The 27,653-nt window shown below is 47.2% G+C and overlaps 1 protein-coding gene across 2 annotated transcripts in view; it reads left to right on the forward strand.

Moving 5' to 3' along the window:
• IKBKB (inhibitor of nuclear factor kappa B kinase subunit beta) overlaps nucleotides 1-27,653 on the forward strand; it is a 419,227-nt gene that overhangs the window by 272,298 nt on the left and 119,276 nt on the right. For both annotated transcript variants that reach the window (XM_069214097.1, XM_069214096.1), the window contains exons 15-16: nucleotides 19,508-19,569; nucleotides 20,881-20,990. In XM_069214097.1, the coding sequence (XP_069070198.1) occupies nucleotides 19,508-19,569; nucleotides 20,881-20,990 (172 nt within the window). The remainder of the gene's footprint in view (nucleotides 1-19,507; nucleotides 19,570-20,880; nucleotides 20,991-27,653) is intronic.

Below are 27,653 nucleotides of genomic sequence, written 5' to 3' on the forward strand. Positions count from 1 at the left end.
CGCAGAAAGACCGCAAACAAGCCTTGCTAGCTGCAAAGGTCGCGGTTAGGGTTTTTGGATACTGCTGTGGCCCAGGAGGGACCAGGATGTCGCCACTTGCGTGAGGAGATAGAGGGGGCGCCCAGCAAGACAAGGAGCCCACTCAGAAGCAAGCAGCACCCGCAGAAGTGCCGGAACAGGCACTACGAAGAAGAGTGAACCGGAGCTCACCCGAAGTCACAAAAGAAGGTCCCAAGACGCTGGAGGACAACTCAGGAGGTCGTGCACTGCAGGTTAGAGTGTCGGGGACCCAGGCTTGGCTGTGCACAAAGGAAATCCTGGAAGAGTGCTCAGGAGCCGGAGCAGCTGCAAATCACGCGGTACCCAGCAATGCAGTCTAGCGTGGGGAGGCAAGGATTTACCTCCACCAAACTTGGACTGAAGAGTCATTGGACTGTGGGAGTCACTTGGACAGAGTTGCTGAGTTCCAGGGACCACGCTCGTCGTGCTGAGAGGGGACCCAGAGGACCGGTGATGCAGTCTTTTGGTGCCTGCGGTTGCAGGGGGAAGATTCCGTCGACCCACAGGAGATTTCTTCAGAGCTTCTAGTGCAGAGAGGAGGCAGACTACCCCCACAGCATGCACCATCAGGAAAACAGTCGAGAAGGCTGCAGGATCAGCGATACAAGGTTGCAATAGTCGTCTTTGCTACTTTGTTGCGGTTTTGCAGGCATCCAGAGCAGTCAGCGGTCGATTCCTTGGCAGAAGGTGAAGAGAGAGTTGCAGAGGAACTCTGATGAGCTCTTGCATTCGTTATCTAAAGAATTCCCCAAAGCAGAGACCCTAAATAGCCAGAAAAGGAGGTTTGGCTACTTAGGAAGGAGGATAGGCTAGCAACACAGGTAAGAGCCTATCAGAAGGAGTCTCTGACGTCACCTGCTGGCACTGGCCACTCAGAGCAGTCCAGTGTGCCAGCAGCACCTCTGTTTCCAAGATGGCAGAGGTCTGGAGCACACTGGAGGAGCTCTGGGCACCTCCCAGGGGAGGTCAGGAGAGTGGTCACTCCCCTTTCCTTTGTCCAGTTTCGTGCCAGAGCAGGGCTGGGGGATCCCTGAACCGGTGTAGACTGGCTTATGCAGAGATGGGCACCCTCTGTGCCCATCAAAGCATTTCCAGAGGCAGGGGGAGGCTACTCCTCCCCAGCCCTGACACCTTTTTCCAAAGGGAGAGGGTATAACACCCTCTCTCTGAGGAAGTCCTTTGTTGTGTCTTCCTGGGCCAAGCCTGGCTGGACCCCAGGAGGGCAGAAACCTGTCTGAGGGGTTGGCAGCAGCAGCAGCTGCAGTGAAACCCCAGGAAAGGTAGTTTGGCAGTACCCGGGTCTGTGCTAGAGACTCTGGGGATCATGGAATTGTCTCCCCAATGCCAGAATGGCATTGGGGTGACAATTCCATGATCTTAGACATGTTACCTGGCCATGTTCGGAGTTACCATTGTGACGCTATACATAGGTAGTGACCTATGTATAGTGCACGCATGTAATGGTGTCCCCGCACTCACAAAGTCCGGGGAATTTGCCCTGAACAATGTGGGGGCACCTTGGCTAGTGCCAGGGTGCCCACACACTAAGTAACTTAGCACCCAACCTTTACCAGGTAAAGGTTAGACATATAGGTGACTTATAAGTTACTTAAGTGCAGTGGTAAATGGCTGTGAAATAACGTGGACGTTATTTCACTCAGGCTGCAGTGGCAGGCCTGTGTAAGAATTGTCAGAGCTCCCTATGGGTGGCAAAAGAAATGCTGCAGCCCATAGGGATCTCCTGGAACCCCAATACCCTGGGTACCTCAGTACCATATACTAGGGAATTATAAGGGTGTTCCACTATGCCAATGTGAATTGGTGAAATTGGTCACTAGCCTGTTAGTGACAATTTGAAAAGCAAAGAGAGAGCATAACCACTGAGGTTCTGGTTAGCAGAGCCTCAGTGAGACAGTTAGTCATCACACAGGGAACACATACAGGGCACACTTATGAGCACTGGGGCCCTGGCTGGCAGGGTCCCAGTGACACATACAACTAAAACAACATATATACAGTGAAATATGGGGGTAACATGCCAGGCAAGATGGTACTTTCCTACAACCCCAGTCACTTTTTGACTGGACTTTTGATGAAGCTTTTTGACATTCTTGTGCATCAAGATGTTGTCACGGAAAACCGGCTTCTGTCATCGGACGATGTCCGTGACGGATCTGCACCTTATGTGTATTTCTTTTTTTTTATTTTCTTTTTTTTAAATAAATCTTGGTATTGTTGTACAAGTACAAGTTCTGTACTGTTATATTACATGAAGCATAGGAAGTACATAATTAACAATCCAGCACACATTGCCTAGTGTCAAGGAGCATACCATCAAAAATCCCTTGTGGTGCTTTTACGGCCACTATACGCATGGACAATCCATCTCCCCATCCTTACGTACCACTCTCTGGACTGCCCTGATGATTTCCCCCCTCCCCCAACTCACCTGTAACCCCACTGCAAGCCGCTGCCCAGCCTCCTCACACTTTGTCCCATTTCTTAGGTCGGCCCCTTCCTTTGTATATAGTTTTTTCAGGCCTCTGGCACCAGTCCAAGTCAAGCTGCAAGTCTATTAGCTGAGGAGCAACCGTGCTACCCCAGTTTCTTGCTATATTACGTTTGGCTACTCCCGATGGCAGTCTCAGACAGATTTCCTAATATATAGGCCATGCGTTTTTCCCCCGTAATTCCCAATATGAACCATTTAAGATCCAGAGGTGTCTAGTGTGGTGATCCGAGACATCTTCCGGGCAATGCTTGTCCAGTATACCAGTATCAACGGACAGCCCCAAAGTATATGTGTGAGTGTGCCTTCCTTATTACAACCTTTCAGACATAATTAGCTCTCTACCCTTTCAATTTTGTGCAGGAATGTGCACGTGTAGTATGATCTAGGTAATATCTTTAACTGAACTAGTCTAATCCTGGCCCTTACGGCTATGTCCGTGGGGCATCCAAGAGCTTCAGTCCAATCATCATCTTCTAAATGGATAGATCGACCTCCTAAGCCTCCCTCAATCTACCCAGCAGGTATGGAGAATTATTGATTAATTTCCTGTAAGTCACAGATACCCTTTTTGGGAAGCGGTTCTGACAAGACCCTGTCCTCCAGAGGAGAGGCCTCCAGCAATTGCTTCCCCACTCCAAGGGAGATTCCTTCTTGCTTCTTGGTGCAGACTGAAGACTTGCCACCTTCAGGGGATGCACAACTGGGTAAAAGTTGCAGTTGTTGGAAGGAGCCGGAGAAACTATGTTGCAGAGCAAAGTAGTCGCTGGAGCTGCATAATGTAGGTTCCTGTGAAGTCCAGTTGCTGTGCCAGTGGCCAGAAGTTGAACTAAATGTTGAAGAGGAGTCCTGCTGGAATCTTGCATGTCAAATCTGAATACCCACCCAAGAGGGAGCCCCTAAATAGTCCTGGAAGGGGGATTGGTCACATAGCAAGGTAACCACGTATCAGGAGGGGGCTGTTACGTCACCTGCCTGGCCATTCAGATGCTCCCAGAGGCCTCTGCCCACCTTGGATTCAAGATGGCCTTCACCAAGTGGCCAACTGGAGGAGCTCTGGGCGCCACCCCTGAGGTGGTGATAGACAAGGGAGTGGTAACTCCCCTTTCCACTGTGTATGTTCACACTAGAGCAGGGACTGGAGGTCCCTGAACCAGTGCAGACTGGTTTATGCATGGAGGGCACCAAATGTGCCCTTCAAAGCATACCAGTGGCTTGGGGAGGCTACCCCCTCCTAAGCCATGTAACACCTATTTTCAAAGGGAAAGGTTGTTGCCTCCCTCTCCCAAAGGAAATCCTTTGTTCTGCCTTCCTGGGCTTGAGCTGTTCAAGCAGCAGGAGGGCAGAAACCCATCTGAAGGATGGCAGCAATGCGGGCTGCCTAGGAAAACCCTGCAAACTGGTAGGAGTAAAGCTGGGGGTCCTCTAAGAAGCCCCCAGGGTGCATGGACTCACACAACCAATACTGGCAACAGTATTGAGGTATGATTCCGACATGTTAGATACCAAACATGCATAGGTTTGGAGTTACCATTGTGTAGCTGGACATAGGTAGTGACCTTTGTCCAGTACACGGCTAAAATGGCAATCCCGCACTCATGAAGTCCAGGAACATGTAGGTGGAGTTTGTTTGGGCACCTCTGCTCATGCAGGGGTGCCCTTACATGCAGGTAATTGCACCCTGCCCTCTGGGCTAGGAGGACCTACCATAGAGGTGACAAACAGTGACCCGGTGCAGGGACCTGTAGTGAAAAGAGGGTGTGCACCCTTTAACGCAGGCTGCAATGGCAGGCCTGCAGACACACTTTGCATGGGCTCCCATGGGTGGATAATACATGCTGCAGCCCATGGGGAACCCCTGTGTCCCAATTACCTGGGTACCATATAGTAGGGACCTTTGTGGGGGCACCAGTATACTAATTGTGGGGTGTAAAAAGTTAGGGACAACCACATTCAAAATAAGATAGCACAGTTACTGGGGTCCTGGTTAGCAGGATCCCAGTAAACACCGTCAAAACACACTGACATCAGGCAAAAAGTGGGGGGTAACCATGCCAAAAAGAGGGTACTTTCATACAAAGACTATGCCAGTGAGTGACATCTCCCTTGAGTCTCTCCAATTGAGGAGTTAGGTTTTTCTCCAGGAAGTCCGGGGAATCCCTGGCCACCCAGATACCCAAGTAGCAAAAGCCCGTTGTAGCCACCGGGGCCTCCCAATCTCGGGGAGGTGAGACCGCACTCCTGAGAGGGGAAAGATGACCGACTTTGACCAATTTATGGTGTGTCCAGAGTGGTCTTCAAAGATTCTAAATATTTGCATGAGCCTACCAAGAGTACGAGAGGGTTTTGACACACAAAGTAGGATATCATCTGCGTACAATTTAATATGCACTTCCCACCCTGCTTGTATTCCCTTGACTAGGGGATCCTGTGAAATCCAAGACGCCAGTGGTTCAAGTGCCAGAGTGAAGAGCTTGGGAGACAAGGGACAGCCCTGGCAAGTGCCTCTCCCCAGTCTGAACTCCCAGGACACCACCCTGTTGACCTTCACGTGTACTACGGGGGAGGTGTATAGTGGCTTAACCCATGCACAGAACCGCAGTCCAAATCAAAGCCTCTCCAAGACCGTGAACATGTAGTTACATTCCAGAGAGTCAAACACCATTTTGGAGTTTTGCGCCATCAGGGCGTTTGCTCCTCTCTGAAGTCAGCCGCCAGGTAGAGTGCCCTGTACAAGCGCCGGAGGTTAAGCCGCATGCTCCTGTCCAGCATGGGATTCGAGGACCCCCCCCCCCCCGACCTCCTCCCAAGCCTTTCTACACTTCGACTGGAAGCCAATTCGGGCCTGGGGCCTTTTCCTGACTGTAGGTCTTGCAAAGTGCTGGCTACCTCTTCTTGTGTCCTGTCAGCCTCCAGTGCTTCTCTTTCGTCCCTCTGAAGTACCTGTTGCTGAATATCCTTGAGGAAATCAGTAAAGTCTTCCATAGACATAGTAGTTTTGGAGGCATAGCGAGGTCTTCATAGTAATCTGCAAAGGTCACCACTATTGTGGAGGCCATAGTCTGCAGGGCACCCTGTGCATTTTCTATCTGCTGCACCCATGAGCGCTCCCTGTCTCGTCGTTCCAGCTAGGCTAGCAATGTGCCAGCTTTATCACCAACTTCATATAGTTGTCGATGGACTGCGATAGCATAATTCCTGGCATGATTTTCAGCCAGATACCTCAATTCCTGTTGTCTTAATTGTAGTTTACATCGGTCTTCTGAAGTGCCCGAGGCGAGGGCTTTTTCCTCTAGTTTAACTATGTCTCTCTCAATGGCTGCGCATGCTAGCCCGGACTCTTTCTTGACTGCCCCAATTTATTCTGGTGCCTATCCCCTCAAGACTGTTTTGAAGGCCTCTCATAGTGTGTACACAGATGCCACAAAGCCCCGATTTTCTTTAAAATAGTAGTCTGCCTTTTCCAGTAGTTTTTCCAGAGTCCCGCAGGCTCCAGGCATCCAGGCGACCCGGCAATGAGTATTCCTTCTTGTGCCCCATTAGTGTGACCCCTACAGGGGAATGATCCGAGATCCTCCATGTATGAATGACAGCATCCTGGAATTCGGAATCAGGAAGCATGGATGCTCAATGTCAAGATTTAGTCCAATCGGGAGAAGCTCCCATGAGTTGCAGAGAAGTACATGTATTGTCTTGTGAGGATTGCCGTCCCTCCACAGGTCGACCATGCTCAGTGCCCCTGCAAACTGAGAAAGCAGGCCCACCACTCCCTTTATTATCGGGTCCCCCAGATCTTTCCACCCCGGGTCTTTAGGTAGGTTCAGGTCCCCTCCCATAATCAAGATACCAGGTGGGGTAGGTCCCCAGCCTCTGGAAGTGTCTCTTCTTGTAGGCGGGGGAGATATATTGAGCAAATGTTTAGGGTGATTCCCTCCCATGTTCCCTAGAGCGCCACATGCCGTCCGTTATTGTCATACCATAGCTGATGTGGGACAAGGGCTACTGTTTTTTTGACAACTATTCCCACGCCCATGGAGTTGGTGGTGTACCCTGCATGTGCCCTAAGTGTGTAGCCCATCCTGTCCTGTGGTTTGTAGTGGTTCCCTTGGAGATGAGTCTCCTGAAACTGGACTATATAAGGTTTGTACCCCACCTGATGTGTTGCATAATCAGGGTGTTTAATCTTGCCGCCTAGACCATTAACATTCCATGACCATATAGTCATGTTTTTTATAAGACCCGCCATTTGTAAGTGCATAAATGGTGCTGGGGCCAGGTGTACCTCTCAGTAGTAAAGCAAAACACAAACGCTGTGGGATAGCGTAACTGGATGGTAGTTCCTTCCCTCTCATCTACCCAAACCTTCGAACAGTGTGGCCGCTACACAGAATGCCTATGAACTAGGCTCAAGTAATGAAACTTTTTCCAAAAAACAGAACAACAGAACTTGTCTCCCCCCCCCCCCCAAACACCTCCTTCCTGCTACTCTGCATTGTGGGCCCATTTCTACCCACCACCCCAACTTGCAGAGCCCCTGTTGCCCTGGATATACCATGTCCCAGCTGGGGTGTGTCGCCTGTGCAATGTTGTTCCACGGATGGGAACAGTATTAATGTCCTGATCTCTGGGATATCGCCTCATCGTCCTTCAGGCTTCTGTGAGAGACCCTTCTTGCGCCTCCCACCAGGTGCAGTCTATTTGGCCCCCTCCTCACCACTGGACCGGGTCTTCCCTTCTCCTCCCTGCCTCTTCTCCGCTACCCTCCAGCTCTCCAGCCAGTTCCATGCCTCCTCTGGAGATCTGTGCCAGGACCTACCATTTGCCACCACTGGGAGCCACGATCTTTGCCAGCAGTTTCTTTCTCCCATGCTGGTTCTCGCCCCTCTCTCTTTGGGGCCTTTGGGAGTTAGATGTCCCACAGATCACTAGGGCAGTCCGCTCAGCTCCCTGGAGCCTCGACCTTTGCCAGCAGCCTCCGTTCTCTCGTGCCAGCTGTCACTCCTCGGGGCCTCAGAAACCAGATGTCCCAAAGGTTACCAGGGCAGTCCATTCAGCTCCCCTGTCACTGCTGGGGAGAGGAAGTTTGGGGGGGGGGGGGGGGGGGGGAGTCCCGCCCCCTCCCCCTCCCCCTCCCCTCCTTGCAGTTCCAGGGCTGTCGGACCTTGCACTCCACTGCTGCCTCTCTTCTGCAGCTGCCCTGGGAAGTCGCTCGGCCGTTTCCCACTTCAGCCCGATACTCTCCTGGACAGCATGGCGGCAGCTGCTACCAACCTCCGGGGCACACCTCACCTCGCCCTCTCAGTCGCAGTGGGGTGGGGCCATCACACCGGGGTCTTCGGGCCATGTCCGCCATTTTGTTTGAGGTTGTTCTTGGAACAGGATCCGCGTCCCAGGGACCCCACTAGGGGTCCCCAGCCTCTCGCCTGTGTCAAGAGACCAGGGCTTCCACTGTGCCCTGTTATCCGCAGGATTTTTACAAGATTAGGGGGATCGTTTCCCCAGGCGGCGAGGGAGCTCTCTCAGCTTGCGCTCATCATCGCCGGCAGCAAGCTCCACCCCGTGTATTTGGTGTTTGGAGCGTGACCACGACCCGAAGTTGTTCTCAGAGTGCCAGGCCATGAACCCAAAGGCTTTGAGGAAACGGTCCCTAAAGCTGCTTGCAGCCCTGCACTCCGCTCCGCGTCACTCCCAGTTTCTGTCGAGAGGATGGTCCTGAGTTCGCTCGTAGAGTCCACACTCTTCGTCGTTCCACTCAAAATCTTCGGGACGTTTGGGTAAGCACAAGAAGAAGTTGGAAAAGAGCAAGCATTCTTCGACTTCAACCCTTCAGTCAGATGACGCAACGCAGGAAAAGGAGCGTTGCCTCACTAGGCCTCTAAACTTGGATCCTGCTTTGGGATCAGCTGCTCAACTCCCTAAGGTTCAGGGAGCCAGATCAACCCCTGCCCAACTCAGTGGGTTCTGTGAGGCCAGGAGCCTCATATTTCGGCAGTCGAACCCTGCTGGAGTGTCTTTGGGCCCCGTAGGGTTGGCAGGGGGTAGGTCGGGTGCTGCGGCTTCTGCCTCGGCTCTGGAGGGCACCCAAGTATTGAACCGGCGTCGCTCGTGCCATTGTGACCTTCCTCGACGACAGTGCAGACATCGACACTCCCAGCACCGCCCGGGCCTGCTCTTGGCGTCCAACCCATACTCATTCACAACTCTGACATGGAGCTGGACTGGCATCTTTCAACACAGATTCCGGCTGGGACCCTTCTCCCTGGGTCAATGGAGGGGGTTTCTCAGCCCTTTAGGATACCAGCTTGATGACCCCACGGACTGGGTTCAGGACCTGGATGAAGCCAGTGATCTGCACCCTTCCTCTGATGCTGGCATGCTTTCCCCCTTGACTCTGGCTACGAAGGTGGCAGCGTCTTATTCAGTGGTCTTATTCAGTGGTGGTGAGGAGATTGGCCAATAATATGATCCACTCCAAACTAAAACAACCTGCCCTACTCCAATCTAAAACAATCTGCCCTACTCCAATTCAAAACAATCTACCCCATTCCAGTCCCAAACAATCTTCCCCGTTCCAATCTGCCCCATCCCAAGCCAAAAGAATTCCTCCTACCATATGCCCTACTCCAATCCAAAACAATTTGCCCTACTTTAATCTGCCCACACCAATCCCAATAAATGTACTCCACTTCAATCCAGAACAATGTGCCCCACTCCTGTCTCCCCCACGCCAATTCCAAACAATCTTTCCAAACTCCAGTCCGCCCAAGCCAATCCAAAACAATCTGCTCCACTCCAATGTAAAAAAAAAAATCAGCTTCTCTCCAGTCTACCCCACTCCAATCCAAAACAATCTTCCTCACTCCAATCTAAAACGATGTGCTCCACTCAAATCTACCTATCTCCAATCTGTGCCACTATAATCTGCCCCACTACAATCTGCCCCACCCCATTCTGCCCCACTTCAATCCAGAAAATATTGCCCCACTCCAGTCTTCCCCACTCCAGTCTAGTCCCAGGTCCCGGGATGCTGATTTCCGGCCCAGGAAGGACCTGGCCTGGCATTTCGGGCTGGACTGTTCCCATGGGGTGCAGGGTCAAGACTGATTTGCATATGGATGGGTCCAAACTGTGGTGGCATGGTGAGCAAAAGAACAATGGACTAAACCCAGATCTCTGAATGGAGGTGAGTGTTTGGAAAGTTTCAGCACTGCTGCTAAAGCCACTCCAATCCAGTCCACCTCACCTCAGTCCTATCCACCCCACCTCAGTCCTATCCACCCCACTCTATCCCATTTCACCCCACCCCAATCCACCACACACTAATCCAATTTAACCCACTCCAATCCTTTCCATCTCACACCATCTGCCCCCACCACAGTCAGCCCCACTCTAATCCAAAAAGCTTTGCCCCACTACAGTCTGCCCCACTCCAGTCCAGTCCCAGGATGCTTATTTCTAGCCCAGGGAGGACCTGGCCCGGTAGTTCGGACTGGACTGTTCCCATGGAAAGAAGAGTCAAGACTGATTTGCATATGGATTTGTCTAAACTGGGGTTGAATTGTGAGCAAAAGAACAATGGATTAAACCCAGATCTATGACTGGGGATGAGTGTTTGGAAAGTGTCAGCACTCCGTCCATCATCCTTTTGTGCTGCTAAAGCCACTCCAATCCAGTCCTCCTCACCTCAATTATATCCACCACACTCCATTCCATTTCACCTCACTGCAATCCACCACACACAATCCAATCCAACCTAACCCACTCCAATCCAATCCACCTCACAAACTCCCACTCCACCCCAGTCCACACCAATCCAATCCACCACAATTCACCCCTCTCCAATTCAGTCTACCCAACATCGGTCCAATCCACCCCACTCCAGTCCAATCTACCCCACATCAATCCAGTCCATCTCAGTCCACCTACTCAAATTGATTCCAATCCATCCCTCTCCAATCCATCCCTCTCCAATCCATCCCTCTCCAATCCATCCCACTCCAATCCTTCCCACTGCAATCCAGTTCACACTAATCCAACCCACTCCAGTCCAATCCCACCCACAACAGTACCTTTCACCCCACTCCAATGTACTCCACTCCAATCCATCCAACTCCAAAAATCCACCCCACTCCAGTCCATTCCTGCCCACACCAATACACTCCTATTCACCCTACTTCATTCCGCCCCACCCCACTCTCAATCCAATCCACCCCACTCTCAATCCAATCCACCCCACTCTCAATCCAATCCACCCCACTCTCAATCCAATCCACCTCACTCTAATCCAATCCACCTCACTCGACTCCAGTCCACCCCACCCCTGTCCACACAACTCCAATCCACCCACCCTACTCCAGTCCACCACACCACACTCCAATTCAGTCCACTCCAATCCACCTCACCCCATTTCTGTCCACTTCACTCCAGTGCAACCCAGTCCACCCCACTCCAGTCCATCCCACCTAGTCTACCCCACTCCAATCCACCACACCCCACTTCTCCAATCCACTCTGGTCCACCCCAGTCTACCCCAATCCAGTACACCCCACCCCAGTTGAGTCCACCCATCTCCAATTCAGCCCACTAATCCACCCTACTCTAGTCCACCTCACCCCATTTAATCCACTCTAGGCCAATCCACCCCACTCTAGGCCAATCCATCCCACTCTAATCCAATCCACCCTGCTCTAATCCAATCCACCTTGCTCCAGTTTTGTCCATCCCATCCCACTCCAGTCCAATCCACCCCACTCAGTCCACCCCCACCCAAGTCCAATCCATCCCATCCAGTTCAGTCTAATCCATCCCACTCTACTCCAGTCTATTCCACACCATTCAAATGCATCCCACTTCAGTCCATCCCACCCCAGTCCAATCTATCCCACCTGAGTCCTATCACTCTAATTCAGTCCACCCAATCAAATCTACCCCACTCAAATCCACCTGGCCCTATTTTAATCCAGTCCACCTCATCCTGTTTCAATCAACCCCTTTCCACTCCACCCCATCCAGTCCACTCACTTAAATCTACCCCACTCTAGCCCAATCCAATCCACCCCACTCTAGCCCAATCCATTCCACCCTGCTTTACCAATCCACCAGACTACCTTAATACACTCCAACCTACTCTGCCTGCAAGGCTGCAAAGCCTTTTGGTCAAAGAAGACTGAAGAGCTCGCTGGTTGGAGATGGTGCACAAGACTCTGGACGAAACCCCGGACATCTTTGAGGAGGAACACGTCCATGAGGAGCCGGAACAAGAGAAGATGTTCTTGGTCCAGGACTCCGACTTGCAGTTGGATTTCGAACGTATTAGGTAATATCAGTACAACCTTTGAGTACTGTGGACCCTCCTGCCCACCCTAAGACTGTAAACCTGCCACCAGGTGATGGCCAGATCTGAAAACCTGTTTTGGCTGCCTCACACTTAGGTTCGGCTCCAAAAATATCCAAGACAAAAACACCGTCCGAGGCTTTAACCCCCGGCACCTCAGTCCAAGACATTGTTGCCGCACAGTGCGATCTTCGGCTCCGGGTAATTTGGCTCTGAGCCGACCAGCTAGCACCTCCGCTTCGGTGCCGATGAACCCGCACTGACTGAAAAGTTTGGTGCCTAAAACCACAGAACCAAGAACATCGGAGCAGAAAGACTCCAGTCAGTCTTTGGCTGCACCTTCCCCTGTGGAACCCATTTTGAAAACAATGGGCACTCGTCGATGCCGCCTTCATATCAAGGAGGGTACAGGGTGCATTATTGCTTATCCCCCTGAACTTTTAACAAGGAAATTGTCTTTCCAAGAGTCTTTGGGCACTTCTACACCTCCAAAGAAGACTATCAAGGAAAAGGCTACCAGCATACCTCACAAGCCTCCTCTTCCTCCTGAACCACCATCTCCACCTCCTCCACCCCCCCTTCTTCTCCTCCACCTCCCTCCCCCCATCATTCACCTGTCTCACCTACTGCAGGAGACGTCTCACCTCAGGGATCCTCTTTATATACTTGGGAAGATTAGGGTGAGACACAGAAGTATCCGGATCAATGGAACATATATGACCCTGACCCCATATTGAGCAGTGTCCCAGATTTGTATCCTGCACTCCCCCCACCACCAGAGGATAGTACATCCTACCAGCAGGTAGTGACAAAGGCAACTGCTTTTCACAATTTAGAGCTGCACAGGGACCCCCATCGAACAGGACTTTCTGTTTGATACCCTTAAATCTACCCATAGTGATATCCATTTTCTCCCTATGTTCCCTAGCATGCTTTGTCACGCTGACAAGGTTTTCAAAGAATCTGTCCGCCCTTGTGTTATCACCCCTGGAGTAGATTAAAAAAATGAAGCCTGCTCCGGTATATATTAGGTCACAGGTCCCTCCAGACTCTATAGTAGCCATCACTGCAGGACAATGTGCCAATAGTCAGGCCACAGGGTCTCTCATCCTCTTGACAATGAGATTAAGAAGTTAGATGCTGCTGGAAAAAGAATGCCAGCACAAGCAGCTAACCATTGGCGTATTGCCAATTCACAGGCCTTACTAGCTAGGTATCACTGGCTCACTGGGATAAAATGGATGAGCACCTCCAGTTTCTCCCAGAAGAGCACCACAAAAGAGGGCAGCAAATTATTGTTGAGGGTCAAACTATCGCTAATAACTCATTATATTGTGCCCTAGATGAGACAGATACAGCTGCATGCAATATTAATACCAATGTTTCGTAAAGGAGGCATGCATGGCTTTGATGCTCCGGTTTCAAACCAGAGGTCCTGCAAGCAGTGCTTAACATGCCCTTTGATAAGGAACATCTTTTCGGCCCTCAAGTGGGTTCTACGCTTGAGAAGCTAAAAAAAGACATGGATACATCTAAAGCCATGGATGCTTTAAAGTCTTCCACACAAAGGGGCACTTTGTCGCCCCACCTTCAGAGGTGGTTCTAGTTCCACATCCTCAGACGTGTCTATCTCCCAACCCAGACAGCCTTCACCCTCCTATTCTAGGGGTTTCTTCAGGGGGTCCTGCGGAGGCAGTAACAAGGGCAGATGTAAGATCACCACCTCCAGAGGCTTTACCTCCTTTGCCCCTGCCCAATCCACACCTATCATGGGACGACTTCAGAATTTTCATCCTGAATGGGTCACCATCATCACGGACCAATGGGTCCTTTCCATTATCCAACAAGGTTATAGTCTGGAGGGCATTACCACTCCTCCAAACATTTCCCCTCACTCTCACAGACTATCCCACAGATGCCTCGCCCCTTTCAAGCAAGAGGTTCAATCCCTTCTTCTCAAAGGGGCCATCAAGCCTGTTCCCTTACAACACCAGGGATCGGGGTATACTCCCTCATTCCCAAAAAAGATGGCTCTCTCAGGCCTATTCTGGATCCCAGACTAATAGACCGCCACATTCTGTCAGAACACTTTCATGTGGTTACTCTTCAAGACGTTAATCCACTTCAACAACAAGGCAGTTTTATGACGGCCCTAGATCTAAAGGATGTCTACTTTCATATTCACATCCACCCTGCACACCGAAAATACCTAAGATCCGTGGTTGCAGGCAAACATTATCATTTCAAAGTCCTGCCTTTAGGAATCACATCTGCTCCCAGAGTCACAAAATGCTTAGCAGTAGTCACTGCACACCTCAGGAGACAAAACATAAAAGTGTTCCCATACCTAGGCGTCTGGCTCATCAATGCCAGCAGACTACCACAGGGCCAATATCCCACTCAGATGACGGTGAACTTGCTTCACAAAACGAGATTCACAATCAACTTTGCTATTCTCAATGCAGTGTTGGGGCTAGCATTCCTCAGTTTGGCTCGGGTTCATCGTTTTCAGTCTCTTCTTTCCCAGTTTAAGGGAATCGTACATACAGTCAGGACTATCATGGGCCTGTTAGGGCTGATGGCATCCTGCATTGCCACTGTTCCCCCATGCCAGACTCCACATGCATCCCCTACAGCAGTGTCTGTCTCGTTAGTGGCCTCAGTCACAGGGTCACCTGGAAGCTCTAGGGTTGTTAGACTACAATACACACCGCCCTCTGCAATGGTGGAACACCACCAACCTCTTGAGAGGGTGGCCTTTTCTAGACACTGTCATTCTGACCACTGATTCATCACTGACGGCTTGGGGAGCTCGCCCTCAAGACCTCACAGTACAGGACCTTTGTGGTCTCAGGCTGCAATCACTACATAGCAATCACCAAGCGCTTCATGCTGCATTTCTAGCCATGAAAGCATTTCTCTCAACAAGTTTGTCTTAGTCCGCACGAACAACACGACAGCCATGTATTACCTACTGAAACAACGCGGGACACACTTGTCCCATTTGTCACAACTCTCTCATACAATATGGAAGTGGCCTCTCCACCACCACATTCACCTGGTGGCAGAGTGTCTTTCAGGAACGACAACGACTTTGCAGAGCTGCTCAGCAGGATGCAGCAACAAGTCCATGAATGGAAGCTCCACCCGCAAGTTCTTCAAAAATACTTCCTAAAGTGGGGACCTCCTCACATAGATGTTTTTGCCACAGCAGAAAAAGCTAAATGCCCAAGCTTCGCCTCCAGATATCCATTCTATATATTCAAGGCCACCGTCATTTGGATGAACTGGTCAGGGATATTTGCTTTTGCTTTTCCACCTCTCCCTTTCATACCATTTCTGATTCGGAGGATCAGGCAGACATCGCTCACCATGATCCTTGTCGCTCCTACCTGGTCACGTCAGCCATGGTTCACCACACTTCTGGAACTCTCGTTAGTTCCCCACAAGAAGCTCCCCAACAGGCCGGACCTTCTCACTCAAGGACTGATCAGATGTCCAGACCCCAAGCCACTCAACCTTGCAATATGGCTCTTGAAGTCATAGAATTTGTTTACTTAGGATTGTCTGTGGAATGTATGGACATTCTCAGGGAAGCTTGTAGACCCACACCCAGAACATGTTATGCTGCAAAAAGTAAATATTTTGTATGATACTGCCAACCCAAACATATTAATCCAATTAAAGTCACTGTCCAAGATATCATTTATTTGCTCCATTTACAGAAAGCACATTTAGCTTATACTGGCATTCACTTGCATCTCGCAGCTATAGCTGCATGTTTACAGAACAGACAACATACTTGTTCAGAATCCCAGTCATCAAAGATTTTATGGAAGGCCTTAAAAGGTTTATTCCACCCAGAGTGCCTCCTTTCCCGCCCTGGAGCTTCAATATTGTGCTTACCAGTCTCATGGGCCCTCCTTTTGAGCCACTTCACTTATGTCCTCTTCAGTACCTTTTATGGAAAGTGACGTTCTTTGTCCCTATCACATCACTCAGATGTTAGTGAGCTCCAGGCCCTAACTTTGGAAGAACCTTTCTTTGAAATTCATAGAGACAAGGTGGTCCAGAAGTTCCTTCCTAAAGTGGTTTCCCAATTCTGTAGCAAACAATCCATTTAGCTACCAATCTTCCTGCCACAGCCTGATTCAATTGCAGAAGGAACTCTCCACATCCTAGATGTTAACCGACGAGCACTTGTATTTTACATTGACAGAACTAAAGACTTTAGGAAAACTAAACAGCTCTTTGTGGCTTTTTCACTACCTCGCCAAGGCAGTCAAATATCCAAAAACAGCATAGCTAGATGGATAGTAAAGTGTATACAAACTTGCTATGCTAAGCAAAGAGCCAGTTACCTATTACTCCTAGAGCACATTCGACTAGGAAAAAAGGAGCCACTATGGCTTTCCTTGGAAACATACCTATAGCTGACATTTATAAGGCAGCTACATGGTCTACACAACATATATTTACAAAGCATTAATGTGTGGGTATACTGGCATGTTAGCAAGCCAATGTAGGTCAAGATGTGCTATGAACACTTTTCCAGTCAACTGCAACTCCCACAGTCTAGCCACTGCGTTTATGGAGGGACTGCTTTACAGTCTCTGCGGAGCATGTGTGTCTATAGGTGCACATCATTGAACAGAAAATGTCACTTATCCAGTAAGTATATGTTTGTGGCATGTAGTGCTATAGATTCATGTGCGCCCTCCCTCCTCCCTGTGCACCTGTGGCTGTTCAAGTTCCTTTCTATGTGTATATACTTGTACATATCTAATTACATTTGCATGGTCATCTTTCTCTATACTTCCTCTACACTCCTTTTCTCACCTGCCTGTGGTAAAACAATCTAACAAGGAGTCAATGCCTGTGTGCAATTTCACCGAGAAGGAATCACTTGATCCAGTGACGCGATGCTTCTTAGAACAAAAAACAACTTCAAACAGTCCTTACCCAACACTAGATGACAGGGGTGTGGAGAGCATATGAATCTGCAGCACTGCATGCCACCAACAGATGCTATTTTAGCAAACTAGGCCCGCTGCTGTGCACTTTAACCTATATATGTTTTATTCTAGCTTTGTTATATTATTTTTAACAATAGCCACATTTGCGGTCTGTTTTTTTTTTTTTTCTCTGTTTAGCTGTTCTTTGCCTAGGTCAGCACTGTGTTCTTAAATAAGACATTTCTTTCACTCTGTGCTTTCTCAAGGCTGTAGTGAGAGGTTGCCAGCAAAAGTGGCACACTCTGTCTCCAATGTTCACAGAAACATATACACTCTTACGTGGGGATCCTTTCTTGGAACACCAGCTGTTTTATTATAAAAACACTACTTTGGCCCATGTACATTAGAGGGAGATTCCAGCCAGATAACCACAGCTGTATGCTGATTGCTTCGCTGCAGCTGCTTATGTAGACTACGGGCCTCTTGCTCAGGTATGAAGGATGATTTCTTCCCAGGGGAAACCTAAAGGGAAGAATTGGAGCTTAACATGTTGTGCTCTAACATAGCCTTGGTAGGAACTACTCCTAATGATCTTAGTGACAATATGGTAGCGTTATTTTTGTTTCACTCTCCTTGTGACAATTTTAATCTTGTTGTGCTTCATCGTCCTAGTTATTGCAATACATGTTTATTATCTAGGATGTAGTTACTTCAGTAAACCTTTTTGAACTATACTCTGCCTCTGATTGTCCTTGCATATGTGAGACTAATGTAACTGAGAGAAACGGATGAGATCTGAGTGACCACGATTTCCCTGAGGAGTCATTTGTGTCATGCGCCTCGTTGCCCAATCATCCCTGCTCTTGGGTAGAGATGAGGCACTGCTAGTTAGCCAGAACAAAACCCGGATTAGACCGACAGTTGTCACATGGTGCGGGCTAAGATTCAGTCCCCCACAGTACAGGTGATTCTGCCGCCCAAATCCAGTAGTTTCATAAGGATAATGAGAACCTACGCAACACTTGCAGTAGACCTCTAAAAGTCTAGCTTCACTTTTCTAATTTTCATAATTTTCCTAGGAATTGAGCTAGGCACAATCTTAAACAGAGTGCCTCCAGCAAGGCAGTAGATTCAAGGCTTTTCACAAACGGCTTCGGAATTCACTAGTAACTCCTTCAGAAACTCCTGAAACATACCTGGTATTTCTAGACCTGATGTTGCCCTACATCATTGTGCTGAGGTTGTGCAGACTCTGAAGGGGAGTGCTTCAAGAAGAGCTTCCGCTTCAGTGGACATACATTTTGGAAGACTGAAAGGGCAGTGTTTCTCTCTTAACCTGATTCATGGTGCCCCTTAATAGTGGAAACAATAAAGCTGCCTCTTGAAGGGCTTGCATTTTTTTCATCCTTTACAGCCGCGAATCAGAGGGGCCACTATCTCATCTCAGGAAGAATTATGTTCACATCCAGTATTTTGGAATGAAGGGTTGCCACGATGGCCTTGAAAGTATTTCTACCCCCACAAGTGGCAAGAGTTGGTCCTAAGCATGATGGGTGAAACCACAGCAACGTATTTCATTTTGGTTCAAGGGTCTTAAGATGCCTAACTTTTGGGAGAACACCAAGAGGACGTGTGCAATGGCAGGCTTTAGCTCATCTTGTTAGCATAGCATCTGCCAGGATTAGGAAAATGAAAAGTAGACCAGCTCACCAATTGCTACGCAAGATGCTATGTGGTGATATTGGAGTAAAACGTAACATACCAAGTGACCTTTATCTGCTTTTGTACACACCATCATTAGATCTGTTTGTGGACAAAGAAAACACAAAACACTGACCAACTACAACAGAACATTTCCCTGATCCTTTTCTCAAACTTTCGTTTTCCCCACCTAATGAAAAGGTTGATGGCATTTTCTTGTCAAATGATTCTAGTGGTCTCCGCCATGGTATCGGGGCATTCTGTAAATATCAGTACAATGGCAGCAGTGTCCAAAAGGGCATCCTAGACTATGCCAGGGTCTGACGTCCAGAATATGTGTTATCGTTATTTGTGTGCAGGCTTGAGCTATTGTTTCATTGTTGTTTTTTCAGCAGAATGCTCTGTGTACTACTCTAGCCACTTGCATTAAGAGATTTGAATCCTTGCACATGGTTTTGCCTCGATTGATGCAGGTTTCATTTTGCGCTCTCTGCTTCCTCCTCGACTGTGGGAAGAAACCAGATACCATTCAAGAAGTATGCTCATCAAAAGTAGCATCCTATCCAGCACACAATTGTTGCAGATGGCATCTGTGGCCTGCTTTGTTTTCTAGTGATAGTCTCCATTAAGGTGACTTTTGGAGGCCTGAGGAGCATTACATGAAGTTAGTTTGTTATTGCAAGAAGTATGTTCTAGAGGCAATACTTCCTTAAGCCCTCTAAATATATTCTCTCAGTTGCAATGTCTCAAATGTCTCTGGGTGACAAGTCAAGGTTTGCATGGCTTGCTACATTCTAGCTTTCTGTTTTGTAGCATTTGGCTTGTTTTTAGGCTCTTTCCTTCTGTATATTCAAGCAGTTTTTACTGCCTTATAGTTGACATTAAAGTTCTAATCACTTGATTTGTTGAGGTTCTTTTCAATTGGACTTCTCTTCCAAATCTTTCCAGCATCTGAAAAGCTTCTGTCGGCCTGGAGGGAGATGGAGCAAGCAGTGGAACTATGCGGACGGGTGTGTATCAGCAACAAACTGCAGGGTACTGGAGACTAAAGAGTGGGTAACTGTGGATGGCTTTGTTCAGGGAGGGTCAAGCAGAATGGAGTGATAGGGACAGAAGGGTGGTGGCATAAAGTGCAATTTGCTGTGTTTATGTGGACTGAGTCATCAACCCTGACATGGTCTCATGAAGAATTTCCAGTTTTATGGGCAGAAAATTTGTACAGAAACCATTTAAGGCTCATTAATGAGTATAGTGTAACAAATCTTAAGCACTAGTTTGGTCACATGTTAGCAACTTATCTTGAAAAACACTTCGAGTGTAATAAGAATCCTTTTCTAGCACCTTTATTAATACTTTGAGCATGAGCCAGAGGTGCTTCCTTAGATCCTTGATCTTCCCTGCTTTTGTATAATAGTGATTGAATTGAAGGAACGAAGTCCACCTAAATTAATGACAGTCCTGCTAAACTAATTTGTGTATTAGCTGTGCTGGTGGACTTTCAGGTAGGTCAGCTGTACCCAGTGCTTTAGTAGACCTGTTTTACTTGTATTTATGTACGAGTGTTTATCCCAAGAGATCCTATCAGACAGTATAAGAAAAACTGAGATGTGTTGGGGATGTTTATCTAATGTATTTGAGGAGTGGGCTAATGCAAAGGACCTTGTGAAGAATGGCGAGTTTAGTGTGGAAATGACTGTTGTGGAGGTGAGTCTATGGCATGAAAGTGTGTGAAAGAGTGGTGTAAGTGTGGGAGGTCCTGCCTTCAAAATTAGACACTTAAAAAATATGTGGTGACAGTGAGTGTGTGGTATTGTTGCATGAATGTGTGTAGAAACAAGGAGGTTGTGAAAAGATGCAAGGCTGTCACCTGAGTGGAGTGAAAAAAGATGTTGCAAATATGGTGGAAGATTGACTGAGGATAAGGAGTACTGGATGAGGGTGTGCCCCTGCAGATTAATTTGAAAAATTTCATAGTTATGGTAGCATATTGATTATATAAAGAGTAGGTACAGGAAACCTTAGTGTAGTTGTGGTTCTTATGTGGGGTTTAGGGGGAGGTGGTGCAGGAGTGTTGTAGGTTTTGAGGAAATGAGAAGTATATCCGGGGTTTTTACAGAGCAGTGGTGTTTTGAAAGGAGTAGGTTGTAGAATGATGATGTAATTAGAGTGTGTGCTGCATTCCCAAGTGTGATTGTATATTGACAGATGCGAATAAACTCAAATTCTGAGTGTGCTGCTGGGTTAATATGATGAAAGTGGGTATAGACAGTCTGTATCATCAAAATGCAAATCCGTTTATCAACTGTATCCTTTGCCAATAGGAGGAAGAAGTGGAGCAGTTGGTTGGTAAAATGATGGCGCTGCAGACTGACATTGTGGACCTGCAAAGAAGTCCACTTAGCCGTAGACAGGGCGGCTCTCTCGATGACTTGTGAGTATAAACATAACAAAGCTCTTGCTATGTGCTGAAAGTCTTCCTCACAACTTTGCCTACAGATTGAGGGCTGTGTGCCTGCACGGAAATGAAGGTTGTAAACAGAATAGATGTAAAAATTATTTTATCTCCTTTATTCACAACTGACGCTCACCTATCACTTTGCAGAGGCCCTCCGGCATACTTACATGGAGCTTTACAGTGAGAGGCAGAGGAGTGGCCATAAATAAAATACCCTTACTTGAAGCGCATCCTGAACGGCTTTAAGCGAGCAGAGCAAAGCAGGTTAGCGAACAGAGCAAAGCAATGTAGCCCAAACCTTCATAAGAAGGTTTGGTTGTGGTGTTCTCCACTACAATTTTTTCAAGTGGACCCAAACAGTCATTCCGCTGAGCATCCCTTCATACAGGATGTTAACAAGTGGTAGCTCTTCATAGATCTGTGCAGGAGATACATGAACTCATTATTTGTTATAAGTATGTATGCTTCATGCATTGTTATCCTTGGTCAGAAATACATCCACCTCCTTTTTCTTTTAAGGATTGTGACATTCTGTATAACAGATGCCACACCACTCCTACCTCTGTGGTATCTTCCTCTCCTGTGATCTATACACTGCCCCATACCTGTCATTGAGCCAGTGCCTGTCACCACGCCGAGCTCATCTCTTGCAGAACTGTGCCTTTTCTCTACTGTTTAACCTCTTTGACATACTGTTCCCAACTGAAAACATAGTGGAAAATGAGTTGTTTGCCAATAATTCAGTCATGTAGCAATTAAATTGGTATGGTTAAGAAGTAGAGAGCCTGTATTGTGGCATCTGTTGAAAAGCATTTGATGATGATTCTCCGAGCATCATGAGATATTGGAAGTAAATGATTTTTTCATAGCATGTGTTGCTGTAGATACACATGCTTGGCAGGCTGCTGCAATATAGTGCTGTCCTTTTTCAAGTTGTTTTTCTTTTAAGAAATTCTTTTGAGTCACAAGATGCATTGTGACTTCACCCTTAGTCACCAATGTGAATAGGCACAGACTCCAAGTTAGATTTATTTTTATTTTTTCTGCCGTTGGTTTTGGATGTGTACTCCTGGGACTCAGAATTTCATCCCATTCCCTACGCTTCAGCTCAGGCACAAAAGGTGCAGTTTGATTCCGAACCTTTGGAAAAGCCTTTGTCATCAGAGTTCTTCCTAGTGGTGACCTCTAGAGACACTCTTTTCAGGGCCACGTGCACTTGTCTAAGACAATGTCTCCGTAAAACATGCCCTCACATTGATGAAATAAATGCCACCCCAATAGTGTCCCAGTGCCACACCAAATTTCAGTAGTCTGATGAGGTTTGTAACCTCTGTCTCTCCCAAACCATGATGACGCCATGTGCAAGGCTTGTCTGACCTTCCACACCAAAAAGACCCTCCAGACTCCTTGACATGCATCTCTGCCTCAAAGCTTTCTTTACCTTGATTCATGACAAAGTGGTACTAATCAGAACAGCCAATATGACATCTCTGTACTGCTTCCAAAAAACAGGGCGGTAATCACTTTCTCTCCGTCTTTACTGGCACACAAGATAAGGCAGTGGACACTTGACCACTGCATTAATCTCATGGCAGAGTACCTTCTAGGGGTGGACAACAACCTGTCCAATCTGTTCAGCAGGACTCAGCAACAAGTCCACGAGTGGGTAATCTACCTGCAAGTCCTACTTCAATAACTTTCAGCTTTGTTGCACACACATATAGAACTGTTTACCACCCTGAGAATGGAAAATGCCCAAACTTCACCTCCAGGTAACCATACCCACAGTCCATTGGCAATGCACTATAGTTCACCTGCTCAGGGTTATTTGGTTACAGTTTTCCACCTTTCCCCCTCCTTCCAGTCGTAGTCTGGAAGATGCAGCAAACCTCGCTGACTCTCATCCCTGTAGCCCCCACGTGAGGCAGACAGCCCTGGTATTTAGCACTCCTGGAGATGTCAATCAGCCCCCAAGAGAAGCTTCTCAACAGGCCAGGATCTTCTCATTATGAGTCAAGGCCAAATCAGGCATGCTGACCTGAAGCAGCTCAGTCTAGTGATTTGGCACTTGCGGTCCTAGAGTTTGGTTACCTATGTGCCCACAGGAATGTATGGACACCTTACAGGAGCCGCACAGGCCTACCACACAAGCCTGCTATGCAGCAAAGTGGAAGACAATTGTCCATTTTTGCACCACTAAAACCTAGATCTCCTAAAAACCATGATCAAGAATATTACCTGTTACTTACTTCACCTGCAAAAGTAAGGTCTCATCTATACTTCCATATGACTCCATTTAGCAGCCGCAACCGTTTATATGCAAAACAGGAAACACTCATTCCTTTTCCGCAAACCAGTAGTTGAAGCCTTTGTGGAGGGATTCAAAACTCATCCCTCCCAGAATCTACCCTACCCCCTCCATAATATAGTTCTCACCAGACTCATGAGACCTGCTTTTGAGCCTTTACGTTCTTGCCTTCTCAGCACCTTTTGTGGAAGGTAGCTTTTCTTGTAGCCATACCATCCCTTAGATGCATTCATGAGTTGCAAGCCTTCACGCTACTAGAACCCTTCACTAAGGTTCATAAAGATAGAGTAGTACTCAGGATGAACCCAAAATTTCTCCTCAGGGTGGTTTCTCCTTTGCACCTCAATCAAGCCATAGAGCTCCACGTCTTTTTCCCTCAGACATACTCTGTAGCAGAAAGAGCCCTTCATACTCTAAATGTCAAAAGGGCACTGATGCACTACATTGACAGGACTAAGCTCTTTTGAAAAACTGACCAGTTGGTTGCATTTGGTAAACCCCACAAGTATCAGCCCATCTCTAAACAGGCTTTGCCAGGTGGATAGTCAAATGCATCTAACCTTGAGATCATAAAGCTTAAATGAGAGATCCTTTGCTTCCCCTAGGTCACACTCTATACGTAAGAAGGCAACAATCTTTGCTTTTCTGAGCATATGCAAAGAAGCTGCTTGGTCAACCCCACACACCTTCAATAAACATTATTGTTTGCATCTCTTAGCAAGACAACAGGTCATGGTTTGTCAAACGATCCTCAGGATACTATTTGAAATCTGCATCATCCACATGCCTGGCACTGTTTGTAGAAGGGTACTGCTTTACAGTCTAGTCATAAGTTAGACCGACCATCATCTCCTGCTATTTAAAACGGAATTGAAGTGTACTCGCCCCTCCCCTTGTAATAAGGAGAATCAAGTATTTAGACCATGGAAACAAATTAAATAAGTAGAGCTGATACCAGCTCTAGAAAATACCCTGGTAAAGGACAACAAGTTCTCTCTGCCCCCTCTTGATGGCCTTTATCAGGGCCTGGAGACTGTTATGTCTCAATTGGCACCTCCTAAGATTCTTAAGCCCACTAATAGGAATAAGCTGAACCAACCATGGTTTACTAGTGAATTGAAGACTCTCCAAAGGAAATGCCGTCAATTGGAGAGACTGTGGAAATTAAATCCTGGCACTGAGGAAAGGGAGCTACTCAAGTCTACCTTTAAAATTTATAGAGCGGCTCGTTTTAAGGCCAAGTCGGCCTTTTATACGGTTAAGGTCCAGGAAGCTTTGAGTGTCCCGAGAGAGCTATTTAAGGTGATCAAGGAATTATCCACCCCTTCTAAGCCACCTGATTTAGTAAATACACAAGAGTACTGTGACAAGGTTGCAAAGCATTTTGAAAACAAGATCCTTTGCTCTTATGCTAACTTTGCCCCTCTTGATGTCAGTGGGGAGTTAATTCCCTGTATTTCTCCTCACTCGTTAGCTAGCGAAGTAACTTTGTCTGATTTCCTTGCCCGTCTCATGACGATCTTAGTAAACTAATTTTGAATATGAAGTCTAGCTCTCCGTTAGATCCTTGTCCACCTTCAGTGATTCATATGATCCCTGACTATATAGCTTGGATTCTCATTCCGAGTTTTCAGGAAATTCTTAAATCTGGATGTTTTCCTTCTAGATGGAAGGAGACCTTAGTAGTCCCTGTAAAGAAGAAACCACTTGGAGACGTGCAGGACCTTGATAATTTACGGCCAATTGCGCTCCTTCCTTTCTTTGCCAAGATCTTAGAGAAAATCATGACTAAGGCACTAGTGGATTTTCTGGGGGAAGTGGAAGTTTTAGATCCTTCGCAGCATGGCTTCAAGATCATAGTACGGAAACGGCCCTTATCTCCTCCACTGATTCTATTCGTAGACTTGTGGATGAGGGACAGGGTGCCATCCTAGTCCTGTTAGATTTATCTGCAGCCTTTGATATTATTTCTTCCCAGATTCTGATAGCCCGTCTCTATCAAACAGGTGTTCGAGATAGGGCCTTGAAATTACTAGAATCTTTTCTAACTAACAGATGGACTACGGTCAGATGTGGTAACTTCGATTCCACACCTTACCTTCTTCCTTGTGGGACTCCACAGGGTTCCTCATTAAGCCCTACTTTGTTTAACATTTATGTTACCCTGCCAGCCAATTTGGTTAGTTCTTTTGGCTTTATCCCCACTTCATATGCAGACGATATTCAGCTTATTATCCCTGTTAATAAAAACTGGGGGGTGGTGGCGGACCGTTTTAACCTTTGTATGAAGGAAGTTAGCAATTGGATGGGATCTAATTGGCTGAAATTGAATGCTTTGAAGACTGAAATTCTCTTTTTCGGAACTGGTGTTAAATATTGGAATCCATGCTGGTGGACATTAGACTGTGGTTCTCTTCCTACCCCTTCTAATGTTAGCAAAAATTTGGGTGTTATGTTTGACAATCAACTATCCTTCAAATATCAGGTCAATCATATGGTTAAAATTGGTCTATGGCTGATTAAAATGTTAAGGAAAGTCTTTCCTTTTCTTCAGCACAAATGGAGAGTTGCCGCCACTCTAGCCTTGGTAATATCTAAAATGGATTACTGTAATGCTTTGTTTCTCAATTTAGACAAAGGCCTTCTTAACAGGCTACAGCTGGTTCAGAATTCAGCTGCCAGAGCAGTTCTCAATCTTTTACGTTGGACCTCTGTGAGAAGTAGTCTCAGACAACTGCACTGGCTTCCAGTGGCTCAGCGGATTACTTTTAAATCCCTCTGCCTGTCTTTTAAAGCTGTGCATGGCCAAGGCTCTAAATATCTGTCTGCTAAATTAGGCTGGTACAAACCAAAGAGGCATCTTAGATCATTATCAGCCTGCTATATTCATGTTCCCCGCACTTATAGAGCGAAGTGGGGTGATAAAGCCTTTACTGTGGCTGCTGCCAAGTACTGGAATACCCTCCCTCTCAATATCAGGGCTGAAACATGTTATTTACGGTTTAGGAAGTTGATTAAAACGTGTCTCTTTCCTAACTCATTTTTATTTTTGTTTCTCTATGGGTTGGGTTTTCTCTGAGTGTAGTGACTTTTGTTTTACCTATGTTAGCGCTTCGAAGCTCTTTGTGAGCCGGAATGCGCTTTATAAATATATCTACATACATGCATACATATAATGTGTATCTACAGCTAAGCATGCTATGAACAGAAATTATTTTTTATCCTGCAAGCTCTGTTTGTAGGGTGTAGTGCTGTAGATTCACATGTGCCCACCGTCCTCCCCGGAAGTGTGTGGCTTCGATTACAAATCTTGTTCTTTACTAAATAACGTCCTTTACCATTGCACATGTCCTCCATCGTTTCCTTACTCACCACTCCATGCTGCTCACACAGGGTGTGCAAAATATAATCTAAACTAGTTTTGTTGCCTCTGTGCATTGTCAAATAAGGGAAGAGTCAAGGTGCATCTTGTAACTTGAAACTTTCTTTTCAAAAACAACATCCAAACCCAACACTATTTGAAAAAGTATATAGAGCATGTGATTCTGGAGTACTACACTTTATGAACAGATGCCTACATTTTCCTTTCCTTTATCCAATCAGTAAACTTCTTAATATAAAGCTGAGAAAAATATGTTCTCTGTCCAGACTGTGGAATCTCCGGGCGTGGGAAACTCCAAACACACACGTTGGTTGGTGGTTCATTGGGTCGGACAGCAACCACAGTCTTAGTCAGAGTAGGACTCAAGCCAACCTTAAATTTATCTGTGCTTACCCTCTGGTAGCTCGACACAGAGCAGTCAGGCTTAACCTGGAGGCAATGTGTAGAGTATTTGTGCAACACATCAAACAGTAAAAGAGTGAAAAAACCACACAAAAATGTTCCACACCCGGTTAGTAAAATAGATCTGAATTAATTAAATAAAACAAGACCAAAAATCCAATAAGTGAAGCAGGGGATATTGAATTTCAAAGCTTTAAGTAAAGAGAAGCGATACTGGGAATATTTGTTTGCATGGGACCGGGCTGAAGTCAGAATTTTAGGCCAACCGTAATGAAGCATGGGCCAGCTACAGTGTCCGAGTTTAGGCCCACTGTACCAAAGTACCTTAAATTCTGGTAGGAGAGCATTGCATGGATGTGCGTCGAAGATAAGGCAGGCAGCCAAGGCAATGCATTGATTCCTAGATGCAGCAGGGCTGCAGTGGGAGGTCCTGCTGCGTCGACGATCCTGTCAATGGGGCTTGTAATGCGAAAGCCAGTGTCGTGGATACGTTGTGCAGTCAAGACAATGCGTTGGTACCTATGAGCAGTGAAGCTGCGATGCATAG

Source organism: Pleurodeles waltl, chromosome 11, assembly GCF_031143425.1.
Source record: "Pleurodeles waltl isolate 20211129_DDA chromosome 11, aPleWal1.hap1.20221129, whole genome shotgun sequence".
Classification (NCBI taxonomy): domain Eukaryota; kingdom Metazoa; phylum Chordata; class Amphibia; order Caudata; family Salamandridae; genus Pleurodeles; species Pleurodeles waltl.